At 59.4% G+C, this 26,994-nt stretch overlaps 3 protein-coding genes across 3 annotated transcripts; all 3 read right to left on the bottom strand.

Annotated features, from left to right (window-relative positions):
• Positions 1–798: 798 nt before the first annotated feature.
• CHLRE_07g333535v5 (uncharacterized protein) lies at positions 799–18,750 on the bottom strand. The gene is made up of 34 exons (XM_043064226.1): positions 18,392–18,750; positions 18,071–18,286; positions 17,805–17,846; positions 17,579–17,620; positions 17,258–17,459; positions 16,572–16,985; positions 16,310–16,456; positions 16,011–16,123; positions 15,522–15,763; positions 15,153–15,289; positions 14,772–14,887; positions 14,124–14,273; positions 12,983–13,166; positions 12,697–12,836; positions 12,285–12,524; positions 11,509–12,108; positions 11,236–11,409; positions 10,939–11,100; positions 8,030–10,778; positions 7,812–7,936; positions 7,487–7,645; positions 7,137–7,375; positions 6,861–6,972; positions 6,597–6,767; positions 5,822–5,941; positions 5,442–5,675; positions 5,124–5,255; positions 4,764–4,884; positions 4,420–4,544; positions 4,177–4,278; positions 3,187–3,302; positions 2,956–3,034; positions 2,554–2,747; positions 799–2,390 (listed from the first exon to the last, which is right to left on the bottom strand). Exons 2-34 carry the CDS (start codon positions 18,128–18,130, stop codon positions 1,922–1,924), a joined length of 8,412 nt encoding a protein of 2,803 aa, XP_042922794.1. The 5' UTR covers positions 18,131–18,286; positions 18,392–18,750; the 3' UTR covers positions 799–1,921.
• Positions 18,751–18,913: 163 nt separating this feature from the next.
• CHLRE_07g333500v5 (uncharacterized protein) lies at positions 18,914–21,520 on the bottom strand. The gene is made up of 4 exons (XM_001691080.2): positions 21,101–21,520; positions 20,651–20,853; positions 20,379–20,442; positions 18,914–20,191 (listed from the first exon to the last, which is right to left on the bottom strand). Exons 1-4 carry the CDS (start codon positions 21,179–21,181, stop codon positions 20,105–20,107), a joined length of 435 nt encoding a protein of 144 aa, XP_001691132.2. The 5' UTR covers positions 21,182–21,520; the 3' UTR covers positions 18,914–20,104.
• Positions 21,521–21,934: 414 nt separating this feature from the next.
• Positions 21,935–26,960, bottom strand: CHLRE_07g333450v5 (uncharacterized protein). The gene is made up of 12 exons (XM_001691081.2): positions 26,492–26,960; positions 26,144–26,331; positions 25,824–25,868; positions 25,529–25,649; positions 25,254–25,361; positions 24,986–25,120; positions 24,714–24,804; positions 24,398–24,473; positions 24,077–24,249; positions 23,406–23,787; positions 23,062–23,189; positions 21,935–22,896 (listed from the first exon to the last, which is right to left on the bottom strand). The coding sequence occupies exons 1-12, from the start codon at positions 26,948–26,950 to the stop codon at positions 22,703–22,705; spliced, it is 2,100 nt and encodes a 699-aa protein (XP_001691133.1). The 5' UTR covers positions 26,951–26,960; the 3' UTR covers positions 21,935–22,702.
• Between the last annotated feature and the right edge of the window lie 34 nt (positions 26,961–26,994).

Raw genomic sequence — 26,994 nt, 5'->3', positions numbered from 1 at the left:
GGGCTGCCGTTTTTGTGGTTAGGTGGTGTTTCGGTTTCCTAGGTGGTGAGCAGGTGGTCTCTCCTTTTCTTCTCTTCTCTTTCTTCTCTTGCCCTGTTGGGGTTCTGGTCTGCGGGACCAGGCTGTCTTCGGGTCTCTGTGCCCAGCAGTAGGGGGGAGCGTGTCTGCCCCTGGTCAACTCTGTAAGGATGAAGCCTCAAAAAAAGACAGCTGTCGCGTCATTCTGCCGGCACTGCATTTCACCGGCACGAGCGTGTATAGCCTAGGGTTTCGTGTCGCGTGTGTGATTGCGTGTGGACCTTAGCAGCTAAGACTGCTGTGAATCGCCTACTTGGTACAGGATTAACCTTGCTTGCTATTGGCCTGAGAGAAAGGTGCAAGTGAGAAGCTGCCGTACAGTTGGTCGGCACACGTAGCGGGCAGTACCGCCTGTGAGCAGCACTGTCCGCTGTTACTCCATATTGGCTTTACAACGACTAATGTGTAGTTCTTGTGACTCGTTGAGAGCAGACTGATCACCTGCGGGAGCGAGAACGCCAAGGCGTGTTCAGCGGCAGGCAAGACTAGCGTTCGGACCAGCTAGCAATCAGAGGGCATGCCCAGTGAGAACCACCGGGGTACGTATCTCACAACTTGGGGACTGCGACGGCAGTCCATTGTCCCAGCAACCCGCACTCGCGTATTCCTCCAGCAGTGTAGTGTCCTCGCCTGGCCCGCTGGGTTATGTCTATGCCTAGCCTGGTTTAACACAGGTGGCCAGAGTGCATGCGCAACCCCGGGATGGTGGCGGGACAGGTGGCGGAGACACTCATAACCAGCAGAATGACACGACATACAGTTGGCGAGTGGGGGCGAACCCATCAGCGCCGCCGCCATGTTGCCCTCGTCCAGTCGTCCTCCATCGCATCCCCTCAAGCCACCGCGGTCCTGTTGGGTGCTTGCCTTTCTGGCCTCTTCTCTGTAGCGTCCACATTGAAGCCTAAAAAAACACATTGGAAGAAATCCACCCCCACCACCGCGGCGGCGTTTTTCTTTCATGCAGATGTTAAAGGAGTGGCCAAGGAAACACAGAGAAGCAAGCGGCAAGCCGCTCAAAGTTTCCAATTCTTTGAGGAGTAGGAAACCCGCACCAAAGCCATCCCAAACAAGACGGGTTGAAGCCCAGACCTCAGGGGCTGGCGCCACCCTACCCTCAAGCCGACGCAAACCCAAAACTACCCAAGGCCGAAGGCATGAAAACTTGTTCATAACTACCCCAACCCCTGGACATTGCCGGAATCTGTTTGAGCAGGCAGAGCGAACCAGGTATTAGATGAACCGCCATACTACCGTACCATGCTGCAGCCGCATGCTCTGCACTCCAGCGGATTGCTACATTAGACACCGGGTGGCTGCTCAGCCTGCAGGCCAGCGCCGTGTTTTGGTTGGCTCCACGCTAACTTGCTTAATGTGCATTAATAATTTAGCCAACATCACCCTCAAGTTCAGAATACATACCACAAGCTTCGATTTTAGCCTTGCTTCTATCACCACCAGCAATTTACGGTATTCACTCTGCTCATCAGTTTAAGCTAGCAACAGTCCCCAATGGAGGAAAAACGGTTATTTGCATCCTCGGCATCAGATGATGACACAGCTACAATGCTCTGCATGCCCCTTCACCCCTGTGCCACGTCAAAGTATAACATCAAATGTGCAGTACATCGTGCCAATCCTCCAGCCAGTCTGAGCACCAACAGCGCTAGATAGTAGTAGGCAGTGCAGCAGTGGTACCACAAGTGTCCACGGAAAAGTGATTCTTTACTGTATACCTATCCTGGTGTAGTTCAAAGCTGTAAGGCCTCTTTCGCTGTTGTAGGTAGCGTCAAGCTAAACCAAGATACAGCAGGCATCTTCACTACCGCCCTGGCATCATGGCGTATCATACATCACTGGCGCCACTGATGCGGCGGCGACGCAGGATAGTGCTCAACCCTGGCAGGTTGACTGGGGTGCCTCCGACCCCTCCATCCATGCTGGCCGTGTGTGACCTGTCCCCCTCGCCCCCTTCCGTGCCACCATGCGCACGGACGGCCATCCTGGTAACCCCGTCACCCCCCTCACTGCTCTCCTGCCGCGTCAGGGCACGCCGTATGGCCCCAAAGTAGCTGCTATTGTTGGTTGCATCACGTGAGTCTGAGCGCTTGACGCTGTGGCCCTCATCACGGCTGGGGATGCTCAGGTGGCTGTTGCGCCCTTGCGCTGCTCCCAGCAGTCCCGTGCCAATGCGCCCCAGGGTGGGTCCGCTCACCACCTCAATGCCGCCAGCCGTGCTTGCAGGCGATGCCTCTCCTTGCTTGCCCAGCACCCCCACCAGCGGGATGTTGACAGCGGATGGCTTCTTGCGGGACCTGCAGGACAGAACCGGGGGTTTACTGCATCCTGTGCCAGCAACCCACGGGACACCCATATGCACTCCCTCATGCATCCGTTTCCCATCCTACACAAGCTACTCATGTACACAGCAGGCTACTCATGTACACAGCAGGCTAATAACATGGGCTATTATCTCACTTGGCTCGGCGGTCGCGTGTTAACAGCAGATTAGTGGCGTGACCCCCATTCTCATTGTGGTTTGCAAATGCTTTCAACTCGTCCACAGCTTTCATAAGCTCAATCTTCGTTTTCAATAAGCGCACGAAAATGCGCAGTGAAATGACCTTGCTCATGGTCTCCGAGAAGTTTGATATGGTGAGCAAGCCCTCATCCTGAGGAGAGTGGGGCGTGCACGGGTGTAATTGGGTGGGGTTGGTGATGGTGGTTGGTGATGGCGGATGGTTGGGTGCCAAGCCACGGCCAGCATCTGCCAAGCAGGGTAGGCTGCAAGAGTGCAAGGGTCCACGACAAAGTGCCAGGACTCAAAGAAGTAACAGGTGCAGTCCACAAGTTAGCAAGGTTAAATGAGCATGTACCCACCTTGGCGGAGGTGATGAAGTTATCCAAAATGACAGCAATCACAAGATTCAGCATCACAAAATTTGCCAACATGATGAAGCTGCGGACATCATGGTGTTTGGGGGTCAAGGCAAGTCAGGATGGGAATGAGCCAAACAGCCAACGCAGCCCACTACAACGTGTAACAGGTGGGCCGACATCTGCAGTCCCTGCACACATCCCAGGCAGAGCGTCAGTCATTCACTAACACACCTGCAGAAGAAGAGGGCTGCCACCAGCGCCTGGCCACTAGTTTTGCACTGGAACTGAAAGCTGTCACAGCCCGAGGCCTGGGCCATGACGGCGCTCCAGCCGTCACCAGTGAACACCTGAGTGAGGGTGGCAACCTGAGTCAGTCGTTGCAGATTGAGATGGCCTTGTTGATTGTAAAGTAGCATGTGGAAGGTAAGGCAATAAGGAAATTACGCCTTCTCTTATCTTCTCCACTGCCCACCCAGCCCAGGCGCTATAGGGCACGTTGCTGCAACACGCATGACCAGTAATTGGGGTGAGAGGCAGAGCACCGAAGGGAATGGAGGGTGTGCAGCTAACCGAGCTTCCATATGTGCCGCCTTCGCCCCCTCCCCATCCCGCACCGCTGCCACAGCCTACGGTGCAGTGCAGCGGCATGCAGTGCAGTGCGGCCGGCACGCCTTGAGGTGCTCCTTGGCTTGGGTTGTTTGGCTCTCTTGCGTGTAAGGCCCTCCTCGCCGGCAAACATGTTGGGTTAGAGGCGGAGGATATGGCCAGGCACTACACACGCCCCACCCTCGAAGACACCCTCGCTCGGTGCCACCAGCGCTATGGGCCTCCCTGGAGATGAGGTACATATCTCTGATGGTTTGCAAGGCCCTCCTTCCACTTACTTCATCTCTCCTGTCCCACCGTTGACCCCCCCCCCCCCCGCTGATACATTGACAGCCACCACCCATTACTGCGCGGCTGGTATGCGCAGAATAACAGGACTGTCCGACCGCAGGCTCAAATGATCTTAAGCGGCTGAAGTTTGAACATTGTATGGAGGCCGAAGGGCGTGTTCACATCCTGGGGAGCACTCGCGGGTGCTTATCTGGTCCGTCCAACCATTGCACGGCCGGCGATTTAGTATGGCATATCCCTTGCTTGGCCGTACGTACGGCATGTCATTGATGCCGTCTGCTGGGCAGGAGGCAGGGCACCAGAGTATGTGGTGTAGCCTCTTACCTGGAATAGTACCACAAGTGAGGCCCCAAAGTTGTTGAAGTTGCTGTCAGTACCGCCTTCGAATGGATTCCCAGGGGTGCCAAACAGGTTCATACCCAGAACCTGCATTATTGCAGAGATTGCCAATATTGTGTCAGGTGCTTTGAGGGAGCACGCAGATGCCGTACCCCGAGAATGAATGGATTTTTGCAACCAGCCATGAGTCCCTAAATGAGGTGTAACATGGTGGATCCCCGTACGTACCGCGTAGATGAACATGAGCAGAAACAGCAAACTCCCAACGTTTACAATGGCTGGCAGCGACGAAATGAGCGTGTTGAACAGCGTACGAAGGCCACGTGCATTCTTGATGAGTTTGAACATGCGGCCTGTTGTGGAATTGAGAGTTCTGAGGTGTTCAGTACAAGGAAACACCCAATTGTACACAGCCGGGATGCATATTCAACATCCCGCCCAGCTGCCGCCAGTAGTGTGAGCACCAGCTCAATTTGATGTGGTGGCACAGTGTACGTATGCTTTCATACATGGGAAGGCTCGCCTAAGTGATTGCTGACACCAGCTGTCCTGTCTACTAGCTAGCAGCTCACCAATGCGCATGATGCGGAACACCGTCATGACACCTGTGCCTGCCCCCAGCGGCACCACTAATGACAGCAGGTCGGGAATGGAGGTGATGACAATGAACAAATCAAGCTTGTTCCAGTTGTCCTGTAGGCGGTGGGTTTTCATGCAGTATGTAGTGTTCCCAGAAAAGTCAAGGATCCTGGCTTTGAAGCTTAGACCCGGCAATACCATGAATGCTCGCTCTGCACTCACGCCTGTCACCCACTTCCTAGCATGACTCGCTCCCTCGCCTTGCTGACCCTCCAATCTGCCTGGCGGCGCACAGCAGATCCATGTAAAGCCACATCACTGCCTCCACCCTGGGACTCTGGAGCCGCACCTACCTTGATGTAGACTCGCGGTCCCATGGCCATGTTCTTGACCACCGCTTCAAATATGAACACCAGTGTAAAGGCCGCATTGAAGAAGGCCAGCGTGTCCTCAAACGTTGGCGTGCTGCCCTCGTGGGGGAGCGCCTGCAGGAGGCGGCGGATGGAGCAAGCAAACCAGTGGTATGTATGTGTGCGAAACATAAAGTGCGCAGTGACTGCATGTGTGTTTGCAGACGAACACCACGACACAACTCGCATGCATGCCTTCCCCCTGTTCCACCACATCTGCTCCACCACATCTGCATCCCACCCAGCCACGCACGCACGCACCATGACGAGCACGTTGGCCATGATGATGCTCATGATGAAATTGTCGAAGTACGGTGAGGAGGCAATGCCATAGCAGCGCGCACGCAATGGGTTCTTAGGCACAGGGATGGTGCGCCAGATGTCCTTCTGTGGCCGTGCCGTGAACTGCAGCAATTTCATCCATTCGCGCATGGATTTGTCGGCTAGCATGCCCTCCTCCTTCATCATCAGCTGGCTATAGTAGTCAATGATAACCTGGGTGAATGGGAAGAAGAACAGCAGGTGTACTCAACACCGAGTCGGCAAGGGATAGCCAGCTGTCCGTAATGGCCTGAGATCATGATAAACAGCATGAGCGAATGCTGATGTCAAATGCCCACCGTCCCGCACATGTGACTCACCGACACCAGCAGGTTGAGCCAAAAGAAGGAGCCAAGGAACACAAAGGAAATCACGTACATGCCCATGTACGGCGCGTGGTTGTACTGGGGCTGCTTATCCACCCCCACTGCATCCACAACCTGTCCAGACATGAAGGCGTCAAGAAGTCATGACGTGACGGTGACATTCATAATTACAGCGTTCTTATTTCAGCGTAATGCGTGCGTGGGGCTGTGTTGACACGGGTATGACGGCGCAAGGGGGGCTGTCCGCTCGGTGTCTGGGGGTCTGCCCCGGTACTTGACACGATCCAACAGGGTCGTGGGGTCTCCGATTAGCAGCCGTCGTTCAGCAAGTATTATGCAAATACGATGTACACCTGAAACCCATTTTGTTGACCTAATCGTTGATGTCGCGGCAGCCAGCTTGACAAGCTCTCGCATACTGCCTGCATTTTGAGCCTATGCTAGTCGCCGTTGTCTAAGGTATACATCAGAAGACTAACAACATGCTCCCGGGCTTCAGAATGCGCTTCTGGCGAAAGCGTGCCTCGCGAAATGTGCTTGCAGCGACCTCGCACAATTTGACGGGAGCCTTATTAGCATCATCATATGGTCATGTAAGATAGTTCCTAAATGGGGAGGCTAACTCGGTGAAGAGAAATAAACACGTGTGGACACGTTTCTGCCCGTCTCCGGACCGGCATCATACCCCACATGAGCTGTGCCTCCGGACAAGGCTTCTCCTGTCCGCTCCCATACATGTACATGTGCTTCCGCCGCTCATGCCCCTTACCGCCTGCAGGGTGTCCATGTAGCCATCAAGTGTGGCGACGATGAACAACGTCAGCAGTGAGCGGCCAAGGTGGTCAAAGTTGCGGTATGGTGTCACCCAGGTGCGGGTTGTCGGCTCGCCAATTGTGTCGCAGATGTCAGAGTCCGTGCAGATGAAGACACCAGGCATGCACTGCACAGAACGCAAGTAAGGACAGAGAGCGTCAAGCAAACATGAAGGTAACTATGGGAACAGGGCTGACGCTGGAGGCCATAGCACACGCACCATGGACTTGTCAAGTACGGCAGTCCCATTGGCAAAGCTGTTTTGATTGCAGCGTGATGTGCGGCCCATGTACAGCTGTGTGCCGAGAATGCCAAAGATGCCAAACATGAACCTGCATGGTGCGGGCATTGAGTAGGACCTCAAAAAGAGTTAGTGCTGCACGCTGTTGTACATAAACCACGCCCGTGCATCGCCTACAATGATGGCAACGGCAATCAGACCTTTCTGCTCACACCATTAATATTGCAGTATTGCCCGTTACCCCACCCGCCTTACCCTCCAAATAACATCACATTTGCAACCGCCGGCAGCGAAGTTATGAGTGTTTCCACTACCATACGCATGCCGCGCACCCGGCTGACCATGCGAAGTGGGCGCAGCACACGCAGTAGCCGCAGCGTGCGGAAGAAGGCGATGGAGGGTGCCGCCATGGACACCAAGCTGGTCACCACTATGAGGCCATCCAGGATATCCCAGCCGTTGCGCCAGTAGGCACTACGATGCCAGATGCATCCCTGTTGTATGGGGAGGGCAGCAGGGGCAATGATGTGAGCGCCTTGCATGAGTGCATCGGCTTGCCAGGACGTAACATGACATGACGCGGGGCAGGAGCCTCATGAGCTCACCTTGAGCAACAGTTTGATGATCATCTCGATTGCGAAGAGGATGTTGATGGTCCACTCAATGATCTTCACGGCCTCCGCCATGCTGCTGGCCGGGTCCAGTGTGGGTCGGTCCAGCGCCAACGTGATGGACGAGATGAGGATCATCAGCATGATGAAGCCCTGCACGTGATACATGACCCGTGACATATCATGGATGCACAGGCCCAGCGAAGGGCACATTGAGCCAAGAACTTGTCCCTAGCTATTCCAAACAGTGACATCTGTAGCACATCGCCCTTGCCCTGCACACAAGCATGCACTGCAAGGATGGATGCATGGTGCTCACCTCAAACCACTTGTTGGAGACGACAGCCTGCATCTTCATGCGATATGGGTGGTAGGGTGCCAGGAAGATGAAGGCCGAGAACTTGAGGTATGGATAGGGGTCCTGATCCGGCACGGCAGCTCCAGCTGCAAAGGGAAAAGCAGGCCAAGGAGCTCAGCTTTTAGAATGCACCTAGATACCAAACGCACGAGGTCACAAGACGAGGACTGAATGCTTACTTGGCTGTGCATTAGCGCCACGTTGCCGAGCCCTGGCTCGTCGCTCTGCTGAGATAGATGATGCCATGGCAATAGCCTCTGCCACAGGTCCAGAAGCCCTTGTAGCGACCAGGCTGGACTCCTCCGCGCCAGTTGCAATGCGCTCCTGACTGCACGCGCTATGAGCTGCTGCAGGTCGCCACCAGTCACCAGCCTTCTGGCTGCTGCTGTAGGCTTCTGCATGCCAAGGCCATTGCGCACCAGGTGACGCCACAGCGACCAGCTGCAATACCGCAGGATCCATAGCGCTGGGCATCACACCCTCTGCCACGGGTCGCCGAGATGCTGTTGGGGAACCAGTGACGGATGATGCCGCCTGCAAGTGAGACCCAGCGGTTGTTGATGGTGGACCGCTTGGCCTGGCTGCGGTTGTCACGGCCGGCAGCCAGGAGGCACACGATGTGGAGGCGAGAGACTGCGAGTCATGCTGTGACCCTGATATGCACACACGCCTTGTGCTGTCGCCGGGCTCCCCAGCTGTTAGTGCGCCTGCTCCTGTTGCCATACCAGCTGCTGGTGAGCCCACACCAGGGCCTCCCACTCCATGCGCGCCAGCAGGCGGCTGCTCGCAGCGCACGTACGGGCCAAAGTAGTTTGGGGACGGCAGGCTGCCACTGCCGGAGCCGCTGGCGCTCCCCTGGCCCGGACTCCTCGCCGTAAAGGCGAAGCTCTCACGGGATAGGAACGAATCCCCACACAAATCACCAATGTCCGCACCATTGCCAGCCCCAAAGGTCTCCGCTGCTGTGATAGCCAACGCCGTCGGTGTGGCTGTCATAGTAGTCATGGTGGGTGCGGCTGCTGCAGCACACAAATGGCGTGCGATCAATGGCTCACGCGCTACAGGGGACCGCTGTGGTTGCGGCTGGACCCAGCCATCTTGGAGCGAGCTTTCTGCTGCGCTCGCCGCTGGGGCCCCCTCTCTTGGGCTGCGTCTCGTGTCCAACATGCTGTCCTGCGCCACGCTGCTGTACGATTCAGGTTGAGACGTGAAAGCAAAAGAAGTGTTGCTGCCAACGGAGTGCCCGCCACTGACACGCCCTTGAGCCGTCGCCTGTGCTGCAGCAGCTCTGGACGCGGATGAAGCGGCCGCGGCGCCAGCTTGCACCAACACCATGTGACTGCCGTGGATACACATGGCGGGCTGGCGGTCATCCACTCCCTCCCCACCCGGTGCTGAGCAGCCCTCCAGCGCCGAGCTGCTGCCAAGCTCCGCCTCCCTCGCACCCGGGGCTGCGTCCTGGTGTGAAGCTGGTCCGGGGGCTCGCTGCACAGCAAGCTTTGATGCAGAAGCCGAAGGGCTGGCCCAAGCCATGCGACTAGTTGGCGGGCCCTGCACCTCCGGCGAGCCCCGCTGTGCGACCACAGTGCGGTTTAGCACCGATACGCCTGGCAGGCTATCAGACGACGAAGCCGTTTCAGCCACACAGTCGCCGCCTTTCAGCACTATTGCAGACGGTGGCGAGATAACTGAGCCTCCATCAGCAGCTGCTGCAAGCCCCCGAACAGTGGTTGGCGGCGCCAGAATGAGCGTGCTGGCCGGATGGCTGCTGGACTGCCTTGGGCGCTCTCTGCTAGATGCATAGCCAATCCCATCCAGGGCACCCATTGGAGCTGTGGCTGCGTCAGGCGTTCCAGCCGCGCTGGGCGTCACGCCCAGCGACGTTGCTGACGTGAGGAGGCCTGACGCAGCCTCCGTCGACTGCGGCTGGCCCCCGCGCGTAGGCGACACCGACGAGGACGCCGGCGACACAGATGCACCCGCTGCCGAAGCGCCAGCCCGGCCCCGGCGTTGCGGCGATCCCCTGCTTGACGGCTGAAGGTCCGAGATGGACTCGGGGCCGCGCGGGCTGCTGGGCACGCCTGACCCACGCCCCACCCGGGATACTGAGCCCTGCGGTGAAGGGTGTGAGGAGCCAGGCAGCCCAACCGCGTAGCCATCTGCAACGTAGGCGCCTGCAGACTCGCTGTAAAGATGCGCACCATCCATCTGGCTGGTAGACCAGCACCGCGGCAGCGACCGCCCGCGCTGCTGCCAGCTGCTTGCCGTGATGCCCTTCAGGCGGCCCCCCGGTCCATGCTGGGCGATGGATAGGCGCATGCTGCTCGGTATGATTGCGCCACCGCTTACCGCCGCAGGAACGTTGTCCCGCCCCTGCACCGGGTGCCTCTCATGCGCAGGCTGGGCTGCATACTGTTCCCGGGCCGCCGCCATGCCTTGCTGGCGGCTGCGCGGGCTGCTGGAGCCATGATTGGCAAAGCCGCCGTCGCCCCCGTCAGGCGTCGCCGGGCCGTCCGTCTCAGCAGCAGAGGCCACCAGCGCAACCAGCAGCTGCTCCTGGCCGCCTACGCATCGGTCGCTGCTGCTCTTCGCCATGTTGCGAATATGGAGTGCTGTACCTCCAGCACCCAACGCCCTACTCCGAAAGGACCCTGATTTGCTGTGCGCCGACTCAGCAGGCCCTGCCTTGTTGGCTCGATCCGCTACAGCTGCAGCGGCCGCTGCAGCGGCCGCTGAAGCCGCGTTTGCTGACGCTGCCCTTGGCAGGCCAACACCTGCCGCCATCTTCAGCTCAGTAGACCCCGTGCGTAGAACACCGGAGGCGGTGAAGCTGCTGGCGGGCGCTGACTCCGCGTCATCAAACCACGTCCGCCATTGCTCCACGAACTCTCGCCGCCGCCGCATTGGCGATGGACTGTCGACCTCGTCCTGTAGGCCCCGGCACGCGTTCAAGTAAGATCCAAGCATAAAGTGCTCCTGGCGATACAGCCAGCTGCCTTGTCACGCACACACGACACTAGGGGTCTGCCAACAAATACGGTCATCTATGACGAGATAGGTGCATAGACACTGCGCATAACCGCCTTACTCCTGGCGCCTCGTGGTCATGATCGTGGTCGTGGCTGCGGCTATGGCCATGCCCACGCCCGTGCCCCTGACCGTCGCTGCGGCCCGTGTCGAGGCGAACTCCCGATTCCACACGGTGCATCTCCAAGCCGCTGTCAGACGGCCTCCACGACACGTGGTTAGCCTGGTGGCCAATTCGTTATGGGCGTCACATGCGATCCTTAAGATATGCCCTAAATGCCCAGGCCAACGTGTGCAGGGGTTGCAAGAGGCAAAGCGGTGCACGCAGCTGGACACATTTGATAAGAACGATACCCACCCGTAGGGAGGTCCGCACTGCCTCCAAAGCCGCGGCAACGCTTGTAGGCAAGCTGCTGCGAGGCGTTTGCACGGTCATGAGGGTCGGCCGGTTCTCGTCCCGTACTTGCGCGCTTCGATGGCTCCTTAGCGCACGTGGGTCGCCGGGTCGAGATGGAAGCATGCGCCCAGGGTTCTGCGAAGTATGAGGATGATAGGTCGTCTCAGCTTAGTACTAAGCAACAGTGATCATCTCCTGCTTATGCCCTACGGTCAGTGGCACCCTTGCCCTCACCACGCGGTCTCCAGTGACGTCAGCGCTGACAGTGGCGTTGACGCCCTGCTCGCCCTCCTCCGCCACCGTGTCCATGGGCCGCATCTGCGGCCCCACACCCGGCTGTTCTGCAGACGTGTTGCGCACGGCGCGGCTCAGCGGCGCGGAGCGCCGCCCCAGCACCTTACCCTCGCTGCCGCCCTCGCCACCGCCACCTCCCTTGCCGCCAAAGAACTTCCTGAAGCCGGTTCCTCCTGTTGGGCCCACGTCAGCTGCTGGCGACAAGGGCACTGAGGTCTCCGGGTTGGAGCGCCGCTCCCGGTCACCAACAGGACCGCCACTACTAATGGATTGCAGCTGGGCGCCAAACTTGCTCAGGGCCGCGGACAGCGGGTTGCTGACGCGCCGCAAAGCGCTTGACCTGCCGCCATGGCCAGCCCCGGGCCCCGGTGAGCCGTGCACGCTGGTGGCGGTGTTGGTGGAATCACGGTCGCGCTCCCGCTCGCGCTCGCGGGCCTGGTCGCGCTCGTCGTAGTTAACGATGTCGGTCCGAGCGAAGGGCGCAAACATGCCCTGGTTCCGCGTGAACATATCGTCCATGCGCATAGAGATGTCAGACACCTACGGCAGCGAGGGAGGGTAAGCGGCCATACTTTAGCAGCAGGGAAGTCAATGGAATTCGAGGTCAAGCCCAACAGGCGCCCTGCACCCCCCCCCCCCCCCAAAAGGACAGCCACCGCAAGCACCACACGTCGCTGTCATCCCCAGGCACCACCACTTCCTCCGGATTAACACACCTCGGCTTGCTTCATGCCGTGGTAGTAGCCCATCAGCACCATCCACTTCTTGATGGCGTACACATCCTTCTCCTGCGTGCGCCCCACCACGCGCTGCCCCAGCGCGTTCTGCGGCCCGTTGGAGCCGGGCTCGCCGCCCAGCGTGCTGCCGCCCAGCGTGGAGGCGGTCTCGCTCTGGTCATCCGGCGCGTAGGGGTTGGAGTTCAGCTCCTCCTCCGTGGGCTCCACGTCCTCATCCGACTGTAGCGGACACAGGACAGCCAGGCAGGAAGCAGTCAGCGGGTGACACTAAGTGACGCCCGGACAAGCGCACGCGCCCCCATTTGGATGTGCGCTCTGGCAGCTCACACAGGCATGTACATACTTGCGCTGCGGGCGGCACTCATCCGTACTTTCACTAGTGCGCCCGCACCTGGAAGTTGGTGATGAGGATGGCCAGGAACAGCGTGAGCAGCACAAAGTTGCCGATCACTATCCAGGTGATGAAGTACAGGCAGGCGGCGGTGCCGCGCGCCAGCATGCCGGTCCAGCTGGTGGAGACCCAGCTGTCGCCTGTGGACAGCAGCCAACATGTAGTAAGCAAGCGGGAGTCTCGGGCGCCTACCATTACTCACGGCAACCACAATGCGTTAGAGCGGTTGGTGTGTACGGGTGCCGTACAAAAGAAGCCGCATGATACCGCTGCGTTGTGGACTTACTGGTCAGCAGCTGAAACACGGTGTAACCGGACTGCCACAGCGTGTCGAAATTAGGGTTGTAGCCCACGGCTGGCGGCGCAGGCGCGAACGCCGCTGCGCCCCCGAACTGTTGCAGGCCAAGAATGGAGAAGATGAAGATGAACAGCACCAGCAGCATCAGGAAGTCCTTCAGCGCCACAAAGCCCTGCGGTCAGAAAGCATCAGGATCGATGGGGAATTCCACATGTGGGGATGCCGTGGGGATTCTGTGCATACTTGGTGATGCGAAGGCGGTGATGGGGATTGTTAAGATGGTTCGAAACGCGGTACATGATGCACTGAAGACTGCAAGACGAAGTCGTTACCGAATGAGCGGCCGTCCGGGCGGCCGCGCTCCAGCTCGTTGTCTCTATGTGAAGCTGATAGTATCCACTTTAACTAATCATTGCGCGGGCGCGTGGTGTTGAAAACGCTTGGTATCGCAACAAACTGTATTCCTCACGCCGTGTGGCCTCTCATGCAGGAGTGCGAGTAGCAGCTGATACCCCAAGGGAAGGTCGGCGGGACATAGACGTCTCGTGGACGGCTAACAAGTCGCTGAGTGAGATTGTCAGGGGGCATATCTGTGCGCGCACGCGGTTGGCGGGATGCAATTCGGCAGCAGTACGTATCCGCCCCCCCCCCGGGGGCGCCTTTCCCCTTTCCCGCATGTCGCGCTCCTGGCCCGACGCTCCCTGCCTGGCGTCGGGGCTGCTTTCCTGGTCGCCAGGTAAGTCGTGGGTTTTGCTTGTCGCGTCCGCGTGCCTGTCCTGTGCTGTTGTGCGCGCCACCGAGCCCGGGCGGCGACATGTATCGCTGGCGCCGCTCGCCCTGCTGCTCCACGACGCCTCGGCCCACATCCCATAAGTATCATCGCTTGCAACTAACACCTCTGCCTGTGCTCCGCTCGTTTTCGCTGGTTTTGGTTTAGTTTGGGCTGGTATTTACAACCCCCCCCCCGGCGACATTCATCATCGCTCATCATCGTCGCTCACCCTGCTTCTCCACGACGCCTCGGCTCCCTACCATCAATAGTATTGCTTGCAGCTGTCGCCTCTGCCTGTGCTCCGCTAGTTTGGCTTTGTTTGGTTCATTTTGGGCTGGTAGCTACACACCCACCCACCTTGATGACCATGCGCATCAGCTTGCGCAGCGCCTTTACGCGAGCCAGCAGCTTGAGGGACCGCAGAATCCGCAGCAACCGGAAGGTGCGCAGCGACTGGGTGTTGGTCCCGCCGCCCGATGCCGGGCCGTACGTAAGAATAATCTCCACCTGCAGCCCAGAGATGATATGCAAGTATCACTTACTGTCTTGTGCATGCATCGCACGTATCCCGTTTGTGCACCCAGCCAGCCGCCGCCCCAAACAACAGCTGTAACGTAGAAGCGACCACGGCCTCTTCGCATTCATGTGCACCTGCATGTCACACATTCCCGCTTCCCAACACACACACACACACACACACACACACACACACACACACACACACACACACACACACACACACACACACACGCGCACACGCACGCACACGCACACGCACACGCACACGCACACGCACACGCACACGCACACGCACACGCACACGCACACGCACACGCACACGCACACGCACACGCACACGCACACGCACGCACACACACACACAGATACTGCGTGTTCCCCTATCTCGTGTTATTCCTAACGCACACATACACATACACATACACACACGCACATGCACACGCACACGCACATTCCCTCCCTTAGGGAATGGCATCAATAGCTTACAATGGACAGCACGACGATGAGACCATCCAGGATGTTCCAGGGGTCCCGCCAGTAGCCCACAATGCCACAGCCCAGGTGCTTGACGACAAACTCCAGGATGAAGCCCGCCGTCAGCGCTGTCATGAGAGCGCAGGTAGGGGCATGGTTTAACATACATTGCGACAGATACAAAGCCTTCTGCAAGTTGCAGGCTTGCGTAGCCAGATTCATTTTCATAGTTGGTGCGAACCAAACCCCACATGTTTGTCCACATTCCGGCGCACACACACCCACGAAAAACCCAGGGCGCGCGCCAAACACATCCATCCACGCCACAGGACCACCAGTGCTGAACCCCACAACCCGTGCATGCGCACTGCGCGCACGCTCTGCCGCACGCACCGAGGTTTATGATCTCCAGCGTGTGCAGCATGGCGTCGCCCATGCCGTAGTGCTCCAGCCCCAGCGTCACGGTGTTGGCCAGGATGAAGCCCGTCATGATGTTGTTGAACCAGATGCTGTACGTCACGTCCCAGAAGCTGCGCAGCACGAGCAGTTGGCAGGAGGGACGCGGCAGGCGGGATGGGTCAAGTGGAGCCAGGAAGGCGGAAGGCAGGCATGGCGCGGGCTTTCACACAACGGATGCATGCTAAGGTTACGGTAGTACCGTACTGCGGGCGTTGGGCGGCAGCTGAGAAAGCTCCGTCGGCAGCGGCGGTCTGAAAGCATGACCCAGTCCGCTAACACGTGGGAGGCCGCACGAGTACTCACAAGGCACGCCAGGGCGGCAGGTCCTTGCGGCGCAACGCCATGAGGTACGTCCTGTGGAAGTGGTACCAGTTGCGCCGCCACCACCGCCTGAGCCGCGTTCCCAACGGCGGTATCCGCAGGCGGCAGCGCCGTGGTTGCCCGTCATCATCGGGGTCCGACTCACAGTCGTCATTGTCCTCATCTGTTGTGTCCGGCGGAGTGTGAGCCCGCCGCCGCCGCCGTTTTTTCCGCTTCTTCGGCCTCTGCGGTACGGCAAACATTGGCGGCGTACAGGACAAACACGTACTAAGAAGGACCGAAAGAGTGTCGGGCTGGGTCGGGCGGGCACAGCCTAGGCGCGTATCAGGGTGCATCAGGACAGCAAAGCCGGAAGTGTGAGCTTCTTCGCCACGCCTGCTCCCACCTAAAAGGGTGACCCGGCCCATTTTCCCTGTCCATCTCCATGTGCTTTCCTTACACAGGCACAGGGCATAGTCATGGCCCGCGCACCTGCGCGCTGAGCTGTGCAAACTTGGAGCTTAGGATGGCCACCAGCAGCTGCATGGCGAAGAAGGCGCCGAACAAGACGAGCAGCGTGAAGTACAGCACGGGCAGGGCGGGGCCTGTATGTAGGGGGCCCACGAGGTTGGGACGCACGGTACGTAAGAGTCAGATCTGGAGGCCCAGATGGCCGATGGATCAAGTCAAATTGTACTGTCGAGCCCACCGGCCCCGACCCACATGCTGGCTTGCCCTCCACGATTACTTGCCCGGTCAACTGCACCACGCGCGCATCCCCCGCCCCGCACCTATGCTGTTCATGAGCGGGTACAGAAGCGTGGAGGTCCAGGCGTCCAGAGTCAGCATCTGGAAAATGCAGTAGGAGGCCGCCGCGAAGTTGTCGAACGAGGTGTAGCCATAGTTTGGGTTGGTGTTCGTGTCGAGGCACGTGGCACCTGCGGAGTTTTCACGTATACATAAGAAGTTGTTACTGTCGGTCAGTGTGTAATGCATTATTCAGGTTCGAGGTTGCCCAACACTGCCAACATCTACTGCAACCGTCCCACGCACCATCAGGGCACTTCAGGATGCCGGGCCCGCTGCCCGAGCACACGGTGTTCTCCATGCCCGGATAGGGCACCCACACCAGCTCGCTGGCGTTATCCCCGTTCCCACTGCCATTTGCGCCCAAAGGTACTGGGGGCGGCCACGGCGGCGGCCACGATGGCTGCAGCAGCGGCGGCGGAGCGGCGCTGCTACTGCTGTTGTCGAGGAGCAGCTGGGCGGTCAGGTTTGACAGCGCCGCGGTGAGGTTCGCGTCCGCCTGGCTTGGATCCACCTGGATCATGCAGCGGTTGTGCAGTTTGCCCATAAACAGGTTCAGCGCCACGATGCCAAACACGAAGAACACCCAGGTTAACAGCATTAGCACGTCGATCAGCAGAGGCACGGCCTCCAGCAGCGTTTCCACCAGCATGCGCAGGCCTGCGAGAGTGGCAGCAGCAGTAGCAAGCGGCAGCATACTGCGTTTGCGTCAAGACATTGTGCAGAGGCTCGATGCAAGTACGACAGAGTTGTATGCAGATTATCCCCAAATGTGGGCCGTCCATGCAACCGTGCCGCGGCAGAGAATATCTACCCCGTCGGTTGCTCGTAGCTGTTTTTCCTGACCACAGCATGCATGCCGTTGCATCCTCATCCACCCCGGATGCCCCTCCTGGCGGCCCCCTGACCGCCCCAAACAGCTTGTCACTTGCCCGGGATGGCGTTAAGCGCTCTCAACGGCCGCAATGCGCGCATGGCCCGGATGCCCGACAGGCCGCCGTTCTCGCTGATGGGCAGGTAGCGCAGGTAGCCGGAGGCGGTGGACAGAAAGTCAATCCAGTTCCAGCCGCTTTTGAGGTACGCGTCCGGGCCAAAGCAAAAGTTGTGACCGATGCTCTTGATGATGATTTCAATCTGCGGGTTGGTGACGGGTGATGGTAAAAGCAAGCCCTGCTGACCATTTCGTTTGGCACAAGGAAGGCCGGCATGGCCATTTGGCATGCGCCGCGACCGTATCACAAGGATGCACGTACCGTGAAGGCGGTTGTAAAGAAAAGATCCAGGACGACCGATGCCTGGGCCGGGCACAGTGGAAAGGCACCGAACGGAAACGCATATGCAACGGAAACGCAAGTGTGCATATGCAGATTACAGCCTAGCAACTACCTTACAGGAATGCTGCCCCTTGATACAGGTAGGAAAGTTGGGCGATATCCGGAAAGCATTCAGCTCTAGCCGGATGGGCAGCAGAACAAATACCTTCTTGTACATGTCGCAACGATTGCACCGGGGACTCACCACCTGCAACAGGCAAAGGCAGGCCGGCACGTGCACAGATTAGAGTGTTTGCAAGGCAGCACTCCTCATGGTTGCGGTTAAGTACCTATGGACCGAATCCATCGAGCGGCTGCACCCCAAAGTGAGCGGCCGCTCGATCAAGCTCGTGCACCCGGTGCACCCGGTGCAGCGGCATGGCCGGTGGTGGTTTCCGTGACAGCCCAACCACCATGCCCGGCCAAACCCACCTTAGTCAGCACTGCTTCCTGCTTGCACGCATCTGTGCAGCCGGGATCGTCAAGAGCCATCACCAGGCAGCTTGCAAGCACGAGAGTGAGGATGATGCGCCCAAACCATGGCCACGCGCAAATGCGGAGGCACAGTTGGCGCACACGGTTCGTGCGCGCGAACAACCACCAGGCGTTGTCATTCGCGTCCAGATGCGTATTATACGCATCACACGTCTGCATAGAAAACGGACGAAAAGGGTGTGGGGCGACGGTGTAGGCAATCACCGAACCCCGGACATTGCACTTAGCACGCGCATCCTGAGCTCCCACAGCAGATACCTTTTGCCATGCTCCAGCAATTGCCTTGCTAGTGCTTTGCACAATCCGCTCCAGGCCATTTTGGGGCTGGCGCTCCTCGTCAGCGGGCGCCCCTCCCGAAAAATGCAGCCGAAGCTGCTGCAAAGCATCTCGGCCGTCGTAATTTGAAGACATCCCTTCCCTCAGCTGTACATTCTCATTAAGCTGCCATCGTAAATGCCGACGCGCGTGGCAGCCTACCGGCTGGCAGGTAACTCAAATTATGCGTCGTTACATCAGCCCCGTGTTACTTATGACCGCTTTGTATTGCGCCGAGCTCTCTTGACGCCGCTGAATATGAAGCCCGCTGCTTCGCCCGCGCGAACTAATGTCAGTTATTGATACTGTTTTTACACTGTATCTCTATTAAGTTTTACTGTGACTGTTAGTGCGCACGCCGGATGGCCCAGCATGCCTGAGCATGTGCTCCACGAACCGTCCACCATGAACGCCCCTGCCCACGCGCCCGCCACCGGACTCCGGCATCCAGGTGCCCTGCAGCTGTTTTCGAGGGCCTTACAGACGCTGCTGTCGTCGAAGCAGACAGGCGCGAACGCGGTTAACTTAGCTCCGGCACGGCAGGCACTGGTCGGGAAACATGCTGTTAGACAGCAGGGCTCCAAACGCGCCAAAGAATCCGGACAACCGACGGCCGTCTCGTGCCGTGCCGGTGCTTCACACAAGCATAAACATTGAACAAGGGGTCACCCATGGCACAATTTACCAGTCTGCCACGCTGCGTCGTTTGCAAACGTTTCATCCATACAAAACCACCCCACCACAGACTCACCCCACCCGGCCCCATGCGCCCCGACGAGTACAGCAGCAGAAGTAGCGGCATGTCGAAGACTCCGCCGTTGCTGCACCGTAGCCAAACATTCAGCCCACAGTGATAAAAACGAATTCGGGCACTGCACATAGTCACTAATCCAACCAAACCATGCGCCTCTCTTGGTAAACCAATGCAATCTGCGGTGACACCATCAGCACAGTGGTCCTGCAACGGTCCTGCCTGACACTGCAGCACATACCTTTTCCTTGACAAGAAACTGACCAAACCAAACGCCGCGACTGGGCGCAGCTGCCCAAGGTCACATAACTACCCCAGGTAGGGTCACAGTGCTTTCTGCCAAGGCAAGCATATTCGTTACCTTTAGGCGTTCTGACATCAAGCACCCACCACCTAACCCGTGTACTGCCAAGAACTAATAACTGCCAAGCTGTTCCGGCCAACCTCACTGCCTCTTCACCTTGCTCACGCAATGTCGGTATAGGCGCCCAACTAAAAAGCTGAGAGCTCATGTACACGACCAACCCCAAGATATACCTGGGGTCCATTGCAAATGGAAGGCACTGCTACAACGTCGCACATATCCTTAAAGTCATCGTACAGGTTCACATCATTTAATGTGCCCATACTTCTGCGTGCCTACTAACAATCACGTGGCGAAGGAAGCCCCTGCCGGTGCGGCAATAGCTTGCAACACGTCTGTCCTATGTAGTGTACACGTCATCATATCTGCTGCATCACGAGATTTGCTCACGCGCAACGGAATACCCCAAATTGCGGGAGACTTCCGCCATGAGCCGTGTTAATCACTTGATGTGCCCTAGCGTCATGTATGCACCGCGTGCACCCAGCAAGGCACCGCCGCCTGTATGGGCTTCTGCTTGCTGCGGGCCGTTGCCGCACGCTTATGATTGCTCTCCATTCTTAGGATTGGAGACTGCGTTGCGGAGGTCCTGCAGCCACTTGTCCATTGATGACCAGTTCTTGACCGCCTGGTGGCGAGGGTGGGGCACAGCCGAAGCATTTGGCTGAAGTTGTGCCACGGGACACGTGCGCGTGGCAATTCATTACGACACTACAGATGCTAACTCCAGGGGAGGCAATCGGGTGCTGGCTCAAGAGGAGGCCCACAACAGATCGACACCACAGGCGGCGCGCACACCCGCATCTCCAACCCACCTGGCTTTTGAACTTGTCGCTGTACGCCGCCATGTCGAACTGAATCATCGAGTTGAGCATTTTGCTGCAAAAGTTCGCATTGGACAGGATATGGTGGTGGATGGTAGGTTGAGTAACATTGTGAGCACTCAAACGGCCTGCTCAGGGTTGCTCCACAGCCACGCTGGCGCTTCTATGCAGGTCGTGGAGTCCTCTACGTGTAAGCTGTTTGCGGTCGCACCTGTAGAAGTTTCACAGGTACATGCTGACTAACAATGAGATGTACTCCTCACCTCACACGGTTGTTGAGGTCGACACTGGACGTCAGGAAGCGGAAGGAGGACGGCGGAGGGCTCGCCGTGTCCCCGCTTCCTTGCGCTGCACTGCTACTCCCCTCAGCCGCCACGGGGCTGGCTGCTGCGGCGTCACTGCCACTGGAGGGCGACGATGCCACCCGCATAATCTCGAAGCCGGACTTCACGGCCGGCGGGAGCGTCTGTAGGCCGGGGCAAAGGGCGCACGCGGGGTGTCGGAGGAACTCAAACGGTGCAACCCCTTTCCGCCCACACCATATGGTGCGCCAAAATCGCAACCGCTAAACCTTTTGCCTTGACCAAACCATGTGTATTCATGAAGCTTGAAGGACACAGCGTTACATAGGTAGTAATCTGCCCTCTGTGCAACGGCGCTCTTTTTCCCATCACGGTACAGCACCCCGCAACACCGCAGAGCGAGAGTCGCACCTTGTCGCTTGGTTGGTAAACAGAGTGCCCAAGAATGAACGCCGTGTCCACCTTGACATTCAGCAGCCCATGGGCGTCCATGGCCGCTTTGAGGTCCAGCGCTTCCGGAGCCTTATAGACGCTGCTGATGCCGATGCAGATAGGTTCCACTGCACGCAGCGAGCTCTGTCGCTTTGCTTCGGCCTCACTAAGGCCAGACTTGACGGGAAAGTAAAGCAGGAGCCCTCGGCAGCTCCTCTGACAAACAACACCGGTAGCTTCTAGTTCTTTTTTGGCAGGCTGTGAAGCCTGGCCAGCCAGAAGACTGCGCGGACTGCTAGAAGCGGGAGCCATGCTTGCGACGACACAGGCGACCCCGTCTTCAGATTGACAAGTTGTAGAGGAAAGATTCTGACTACACCCTCGCCGTGTCCAGTGAACTCAACATCAATGCAGTGGAGTTGGCTTCCCGGCTAAATCTTGCTGCATGGGGATTCGACTGATGATCGCCGGCCAGCGTGTCACCCGTGTTCACCCTTCCGTCTGTCTCCGCACACCCTTCCCCTTGGCTGCGACCAACGCATCGATACAGGGAGCTGTAGGCGGGGATCCCGTTACACGTATAAACCCAAGGGGTTTCCCCTCTCTCCCTCAGTGCTCGTATCTTCCATCTACACTGTAGATATCTGCCCAAAATCCAAAATTTTTGGGTTTGGGTGCCGCGCATCTACGCAGGTGTAGACGTTTTAGGCCGGTTTCGGCACAAAAATGGGGGAAGCGTAGACGTTTTGGGGGGCTTGGGGGCTAAAGTGTAGATGCCGCGGTCAGGGTCATCTACGCATGTGTAGATGCCGGGTGCCTGAGGACATCTACAAGATACGAGCACTGCTCTCCCTGAGCCGTGTCTAGGCGGACATGCGGCTCTGCATGTATGGGCACCGTACATTCGGTGCGAGCTCTTAACACCTCCTCTCTCTATTCCCCGGTGCTTTTACCGGCATAGTAGCAGTGACAGAACGCCCGCCCCCTCTACGCATACGCACGCCGCGCCTTCCCATGACGGCCTGTCACACTCCCACGTGCTGCATCTAGCGTCCCTAGCACATGCATGCACACAACCCGCCGGTGCTGCGGAGAGTGGATAGTAGCAAAAACAGCACGGCCGCCCCCTCTACACACACGTACGCGACGCCTTTCCAACACGCCTCTATGTGTACGGACAGGGGTGTTCCTGGGGGGCTTCGCCCCCCCCTGGAACGCTTCGCTGGGGGGGCTCAGCCCAAAAATAGCTTTCCGACCCCCATGGTCGGGATGCCTGGCCCAGGTCTCCATCCCACCGTCCAGAGGGGGGGAGGAATTCGGAAGCATCGTGCCAGACCCCATACCCCGACATCCCCGGGTTAAATAGTAAATGGGGTTACTTTGGGGTAGTAAATCGGGGGGCAGGCTTTTGGACGGGATAGTGGGCAAAAATGCCGGCTGTCCCACAGTCCGTGCCAACGCTATGTCGTGCACCGATTACCCCTTCGCGCGCTTGTAAGCCCGGTACGTGCCCCCACCCCACTTCCCACAAATAACAACGTCCGCGTTCATGACATCATGGCACAACCCTCGTGCCCCTATCTAAGTGCTGACAGCCGCTGACAGCCCTCGGTAGATATGCGCCACAGCCGCCGACACGCCGCAGTCCTGGCGCAGCAATGCACCCGCTCGCTTGGCCGCCTGGCGAGCAGCCTCTGAACTCAACAAGACATCAATAGCCCGTCCAATGTCATCCGCCGTCAGCTTGTCGATGGGCACGGGCGCCGGGCCAACGCCTGAGGACGAGGCGGGCAGCAGCAAAGACGGACAAGGGTCGAGAGGACGCCACCTTGGCACACTGCAACTGCAATTGCGCATACGGTACTACTACGGACTAGTGCAGATTCAGGGTTTCAACACCCCAAAACACGTGTGCATAAGTGCGGTCACCGGAGCCCCACCTGCCCGCGCGCACAGCTCGCCCCAAAAATACAGGTCTCCGAAGCTGGGCGCCACGAAGGTGGGGCAGCCGGCGAGTAGCCCCGCCGCAGTGGTGCCCACGCCGCCGTGGTGAATGACGGCCGCCACCCTGCGCGCGACATGGAGGTGGAACAGTGCATTCGAAGCAATCCGTCAAAATGGTAACACGGCGTATACACGGATGCAGTTGCAACTCCTTGTCCATTCGGTCGTACGTGCATGGCGGCGTGCGTGAGGACGTACAATTAGCAGACCCCAGCCATGCGCATGTTGTCCTAGTTTGCTACTGTGTTGGACGCCCCTACTGCGGCCTTCTCCGCCGCACCTGGGGAACAGCCAGTCGTGCGGCACGTCGCCCACCACGAACACCTGCTGTACCGGCTGCTGCTGCACCACGCAACTGCGCACTTGCTCCGTTTCCTCCTGCTTGGCATGGTGGTGCGCCGGCAGCGGCCCAGCAGGCGCGGCCGCCGCCTCTTCGGCGCCGCGACCCTGCTGCCGACTTTGTGCGGCGGCCGCCGCAGTATCTGGCGCCTGCTGCCCCTCGGCAACCTTGCCGCTCAGGCCCAGGCAGCCCCAGCCGCCCGCCGACACCACTGCCCGCACGCCCGGCCGCTCAGCCAGTGCGGTTTTGATGGCCTGCCCCAGCTGCAGCTCCTCGGCCAGCGTCATGCTGCCGAAGCCGATGTACAGCGTATGCCGCCGGCCTGTGCCAGCAGGATTACAACACACGGCGTGATGAAGGCGGCAGCAGTACGCGCTATAACCCACATGCATACACAACAGCGAGTGCCAAGCATGTGCACGTTGAGCGTTCAGCAAGACAGCATGTAACAAATCATTGCTCAGGATTACTGGGCGCCGGACGGTTCCAACCCCTCAACCTCCACCCCAGAGAGATAAGTTACGTTCAGTGAATTCGTTGCGACTCGCAAGGTAACAGCATGTGCGTGCGTGCCCCTGCCTGTACTGAGGCATGTACACGTCCCTGCCCACCTGGGTCTCGCGCCAGGAACTCGACCAGGTCAGGCGGGGGCGTGTAGTCGCTGGCACCACTGCCCCCGGCGGCGGCCGCGGGCAGTAGCAGCGGTCCCGACACCTCCACGTGCGGCCCCCAGTCACGCGGCCGCACCACGAGCGACTTGCTAAAGGTGAAGGTAGTTGGAACACTACGGCGGAGGCAGGTGCAGCGGACGCGCAGCGGGAATAAAAATAGTCTAGCAATGGGATAGCTTTCAGCAGGAAGTTTGCATATAACTTTTGCATGCGCAAGTAGCAAGCAGGCCCCGCCCTGTAGGCCCGCCCCTAAACACTCACGTGTACAGCGCAAAGCCGGTGTTGCGGAGAGACAGCAGCGGTAGGCCCAGTCGCTGCCGGAAGCGGATCACCAGGTCTGCATGTTGTGGTGGTGAAGGAAACCGTAAGCTGCCATGATCATGCATACCGAACACGAACCGCAGTCGTGCATGGCACGAGTCAGCCCCACTGCTGCCTCGTGGCTGCCATCCCGCGGGCCTTGCCAGGTGCTCACACAGGTCACTTCGATAGACCTCTGTACGCAGGCCGCCGTGCGGACAGGACTGACCTCCCTCCCAGGCTACGACAACCGTACACGCCCCAGCCAGGCACGCACCCGCGATGCCCAGGTGTGCCATATGGTCCAGCAGTGCTGAGGACCACCAGCTGGCGGCGGAGTGGACCGAGCCCACGGAGGCAGCAGCGAACTGCATGCGGCGCATGCAGGTGGGGAAATGACATGATGTGTTGGCGGGTCAGCAGCAGCAAAGGGCCTGCTAGGGATTCCAGGGGGAGCAGCAGTGCCAGTAAACAGCAGCCCCAAGCAGCCCGGCGTTGCAGGTGCTTTGCCCCGTAGACCCATAGTTCACCAGCTGCCTTGCGCTGCACCTGTGCGTACGCTCTGGCGATGGCGTACTGCTTGACCCACGCGGGCGGCGGCTGGGGCAGCGCCGCCGCCGCCATGGCAGTGCAGTGGCCGGCCAGTGTGTCGCCGAAGCCGCGAGCCCAGGGGTGGCAGATGTCCTGTGCGCGATATCAGTTCAGCTACCTCATCATCAAGACGCTGAGAGGGGTAGCCGCGTGCGGTAACCGTTGGTGAGCCAGCTTACGCTTGTTAACGGTGCACTCCAGCGATTCACCGTCGCCTCTCGCCTACCTGTGTGGGCCTCCACGGGATGGTGGAGATCACGTGCAGCGGCACGCCCAGCGCCTCGGCCACATGCACGGCGCCGTAGGTGATTGCTGTGGCGACAACCAGGTCCGGCTGCGGGCGGTGGTTGGGGGTTGCAAGGATGTTTGGAAAAGCGGTACAGGATGCACTGAAGACTGGGGGTGGGGAATGCGGGACATGGTTGGGGTTGAGTGGTGTGTCCACGCACGCCCGGTGGCCGGACAGGATGCATTAAGTAAATGAGATGAGCAAACCCCCACCTTGTACGGCACGCCGAGGCCGCCTCCAACAGTAGTTGAGGCGGAAGAGGTGTTGCTGCCCTCTGGTGAGGGGGCAGAGGTGGCGGCCTCCCAGCAGCTGTCCATAATGTCCCGGTACTGCCTGCAAGGGGTGGGGGCCGGAAAGCAATCGCACGGGGCGGGGCAAATCGCGTATGGGCAGGCCCTAATGCATCTGCTAAATGCCATGTCAGGGATACACGCTGGCACACCCCTTGGCTTTCGACACAGTTCATACCGCAAGACCAAACCGCCCCATACGTAGGCCCCCACTCACCCTCGCAGCCACGCCAGGTCCCGCAGGTCGCCGAACAACATGCCCCTGCGGCCACACACGTAGGGAGCGACAGCGTTGGGTAGCAGGGACCACTGGCTCAGAGAATGCACTGTAGGCGTTCACACGCCCCGCCCACTCCTGAAGTCCCTCCACTCCCTTCACCAGCAGCATCCTGCGCCTTACCTACCCTGCGCGTCCGTGCGGAGAACGATCTGCACGCCGGCGTGCCGGACCCCTTGCTTACCCCCCCCCCTCCCTCGAGCCTTCCCAGCCAACCCCTGCATCCCGGCCCCCAACCCATTCGTGTCTGACATCCTCACTTGTGTTTGACGGTGAGCGCCATCATGCCGCGCGGGTCGCCCGCCAGTGGGAAGAACTCCAGGCCCGCCCCCGTCACCAGGCCGCGGTAGGGCTCGTGTGTGGCCAGCCGCACGCAGTGGCCGCCCGCCCGCTGTAGAGCCAGACCCAAAGCCACAGCCGGCTGCACATCGCCGCGAGTGCCCGCAACCTTGGGGAGGGGCGTGTGAGGGCGAGGGCACGTTTGAGAGGTGGCGGCGTAGCTGGGAGACACCCGGTAATTTCCCCAAGTAGCCCACGCCCGCACCAGCACTGCACCCAAGCTCCAGCCCACTCCCGCACCGCCCAACCCACGCTGGCGCCCCACGCACCATGATGACCACCCGCATCCGCGGCACGGAGCCGTAGCGCCGCATGCACTCCTGCAGGCTCATCTCCCGCTGCTGGCCCTGCGGCGCCTGGCCCGGCTGGCCAACTGGGTCGGCCTCAGCTTCGGCGCCATCAGCCACATCCGAGCTTACCCGCCACGGGTTACGGCGCAGCAGCCGCATGGCCGGCACTTCCGCCTGAGCCGAGCCGCCCTCGCCCGCACCTCCACCACTAGCCTCATTGCTGCCGTCGCCGTCGTCATCACCAGCCGAAGTGGCGCCGTGCCGGCTGTAGTAGCGCGAGCAAAGAGGCGAGCTCGCTGCCAGGCGGTTGATCAGAGCAGCCAGCCGGCGGGGCAGCAGCAGGAAGGCGCTAACGGCAATGGCCGTGTGAAGTAGCAGCACGCACGCGAGCAGCGAGCGCACGCCTGCTGCGGCGGGGCGTAGCAGTGCCGCCCACATAGCAGATCGCCGGTGGAAATTCTTCTTCAAGCAGTCGTCACGGA

The sequence above is a fragment of the Chlamydomonas reinhardtii genome, chromosome 7 (assembly GCF_000002595.2).
Source record: "Chlamydomonas reinhardtii strain CC-503 cw92 mt+ chromosome 7, whole genome shotgun sequence".
NCBI classification, from domain to species: Eukaryota; Viridiplantae; Chlorophyta; class Chlorophyceae; order Chlamydomonadales; family Chlamydomonadaceae; genus Chlamydomonas; species Chlamydomonas reinhardtii.
This window is presented reverse-complemented; position numbering and strand designations above follow the sequence as displayed.

Coding starts and splice junctions, on each gene's coding strand:
- CHLRE_07g333500v5 (XM_001691080.2), bottom strand. CDS start 21,181: ATGGACGCCCATGGGCTGCTGAATGTCAAGGTGGACACGGCGTTCATT. Junction 20,854..21,100: donor TTTACCAACCAAGCGACAAG/GTGCGACTCTCG, acceptor CCCGGCCTACAG/ACGCTCCCGCCGGCCGTGAA. Junction 20,443..20,650: donor GACCTCAACAACCGTGTGAG/GTGAGGAGTACA, acceptor GAACTTTTGCAG/CAAAATGCTCAACTCGATGA.
- CHLRE_07g333450v5 (XM_001691081.2), bottom strand. CDS start 26,950: ATGTGGGCGGCACTGCTACGCCCCGCCGCAGCAGGCGTGCGCTCGCTG. Junction 25,121..25,253: donor TCCCGTGGAGGCCCACACAG/GTAGGCGAGAGG, acceptor TATCGCGCACAG/GACATCTGCCACCCCTGGGC. Junction 24,250..24,397: donor ACCGGCTTTGCGCTGTACAC/GTGAGTGTTTAG, acceptor CCTCCGCCGTAG/TGTTCCAACTACCTTCACCT.
- CHLRE_07g333535v5 (XM_043064226.1), bottom strand. CDS start 18,130: ATGGCTCTTGACGATCCCGGCTGCACAGATGCGTGCAAGCAGGAAGCA. Junction 15,290..15,521: donor CTGCCGCCCTGGCGTGCCTT/GTGAGTACTCGT, acceptor CGTGCTGCGCAG/CTTCTGGGACGTGACGTACA. Junction 6,768..6,860: donor CCGTACTTGACAAGTCCATG/GTGCGTGTGCTA, acceptor CGTTCTGTGCAG/TGCATGCCTGGTGTCTTCAT.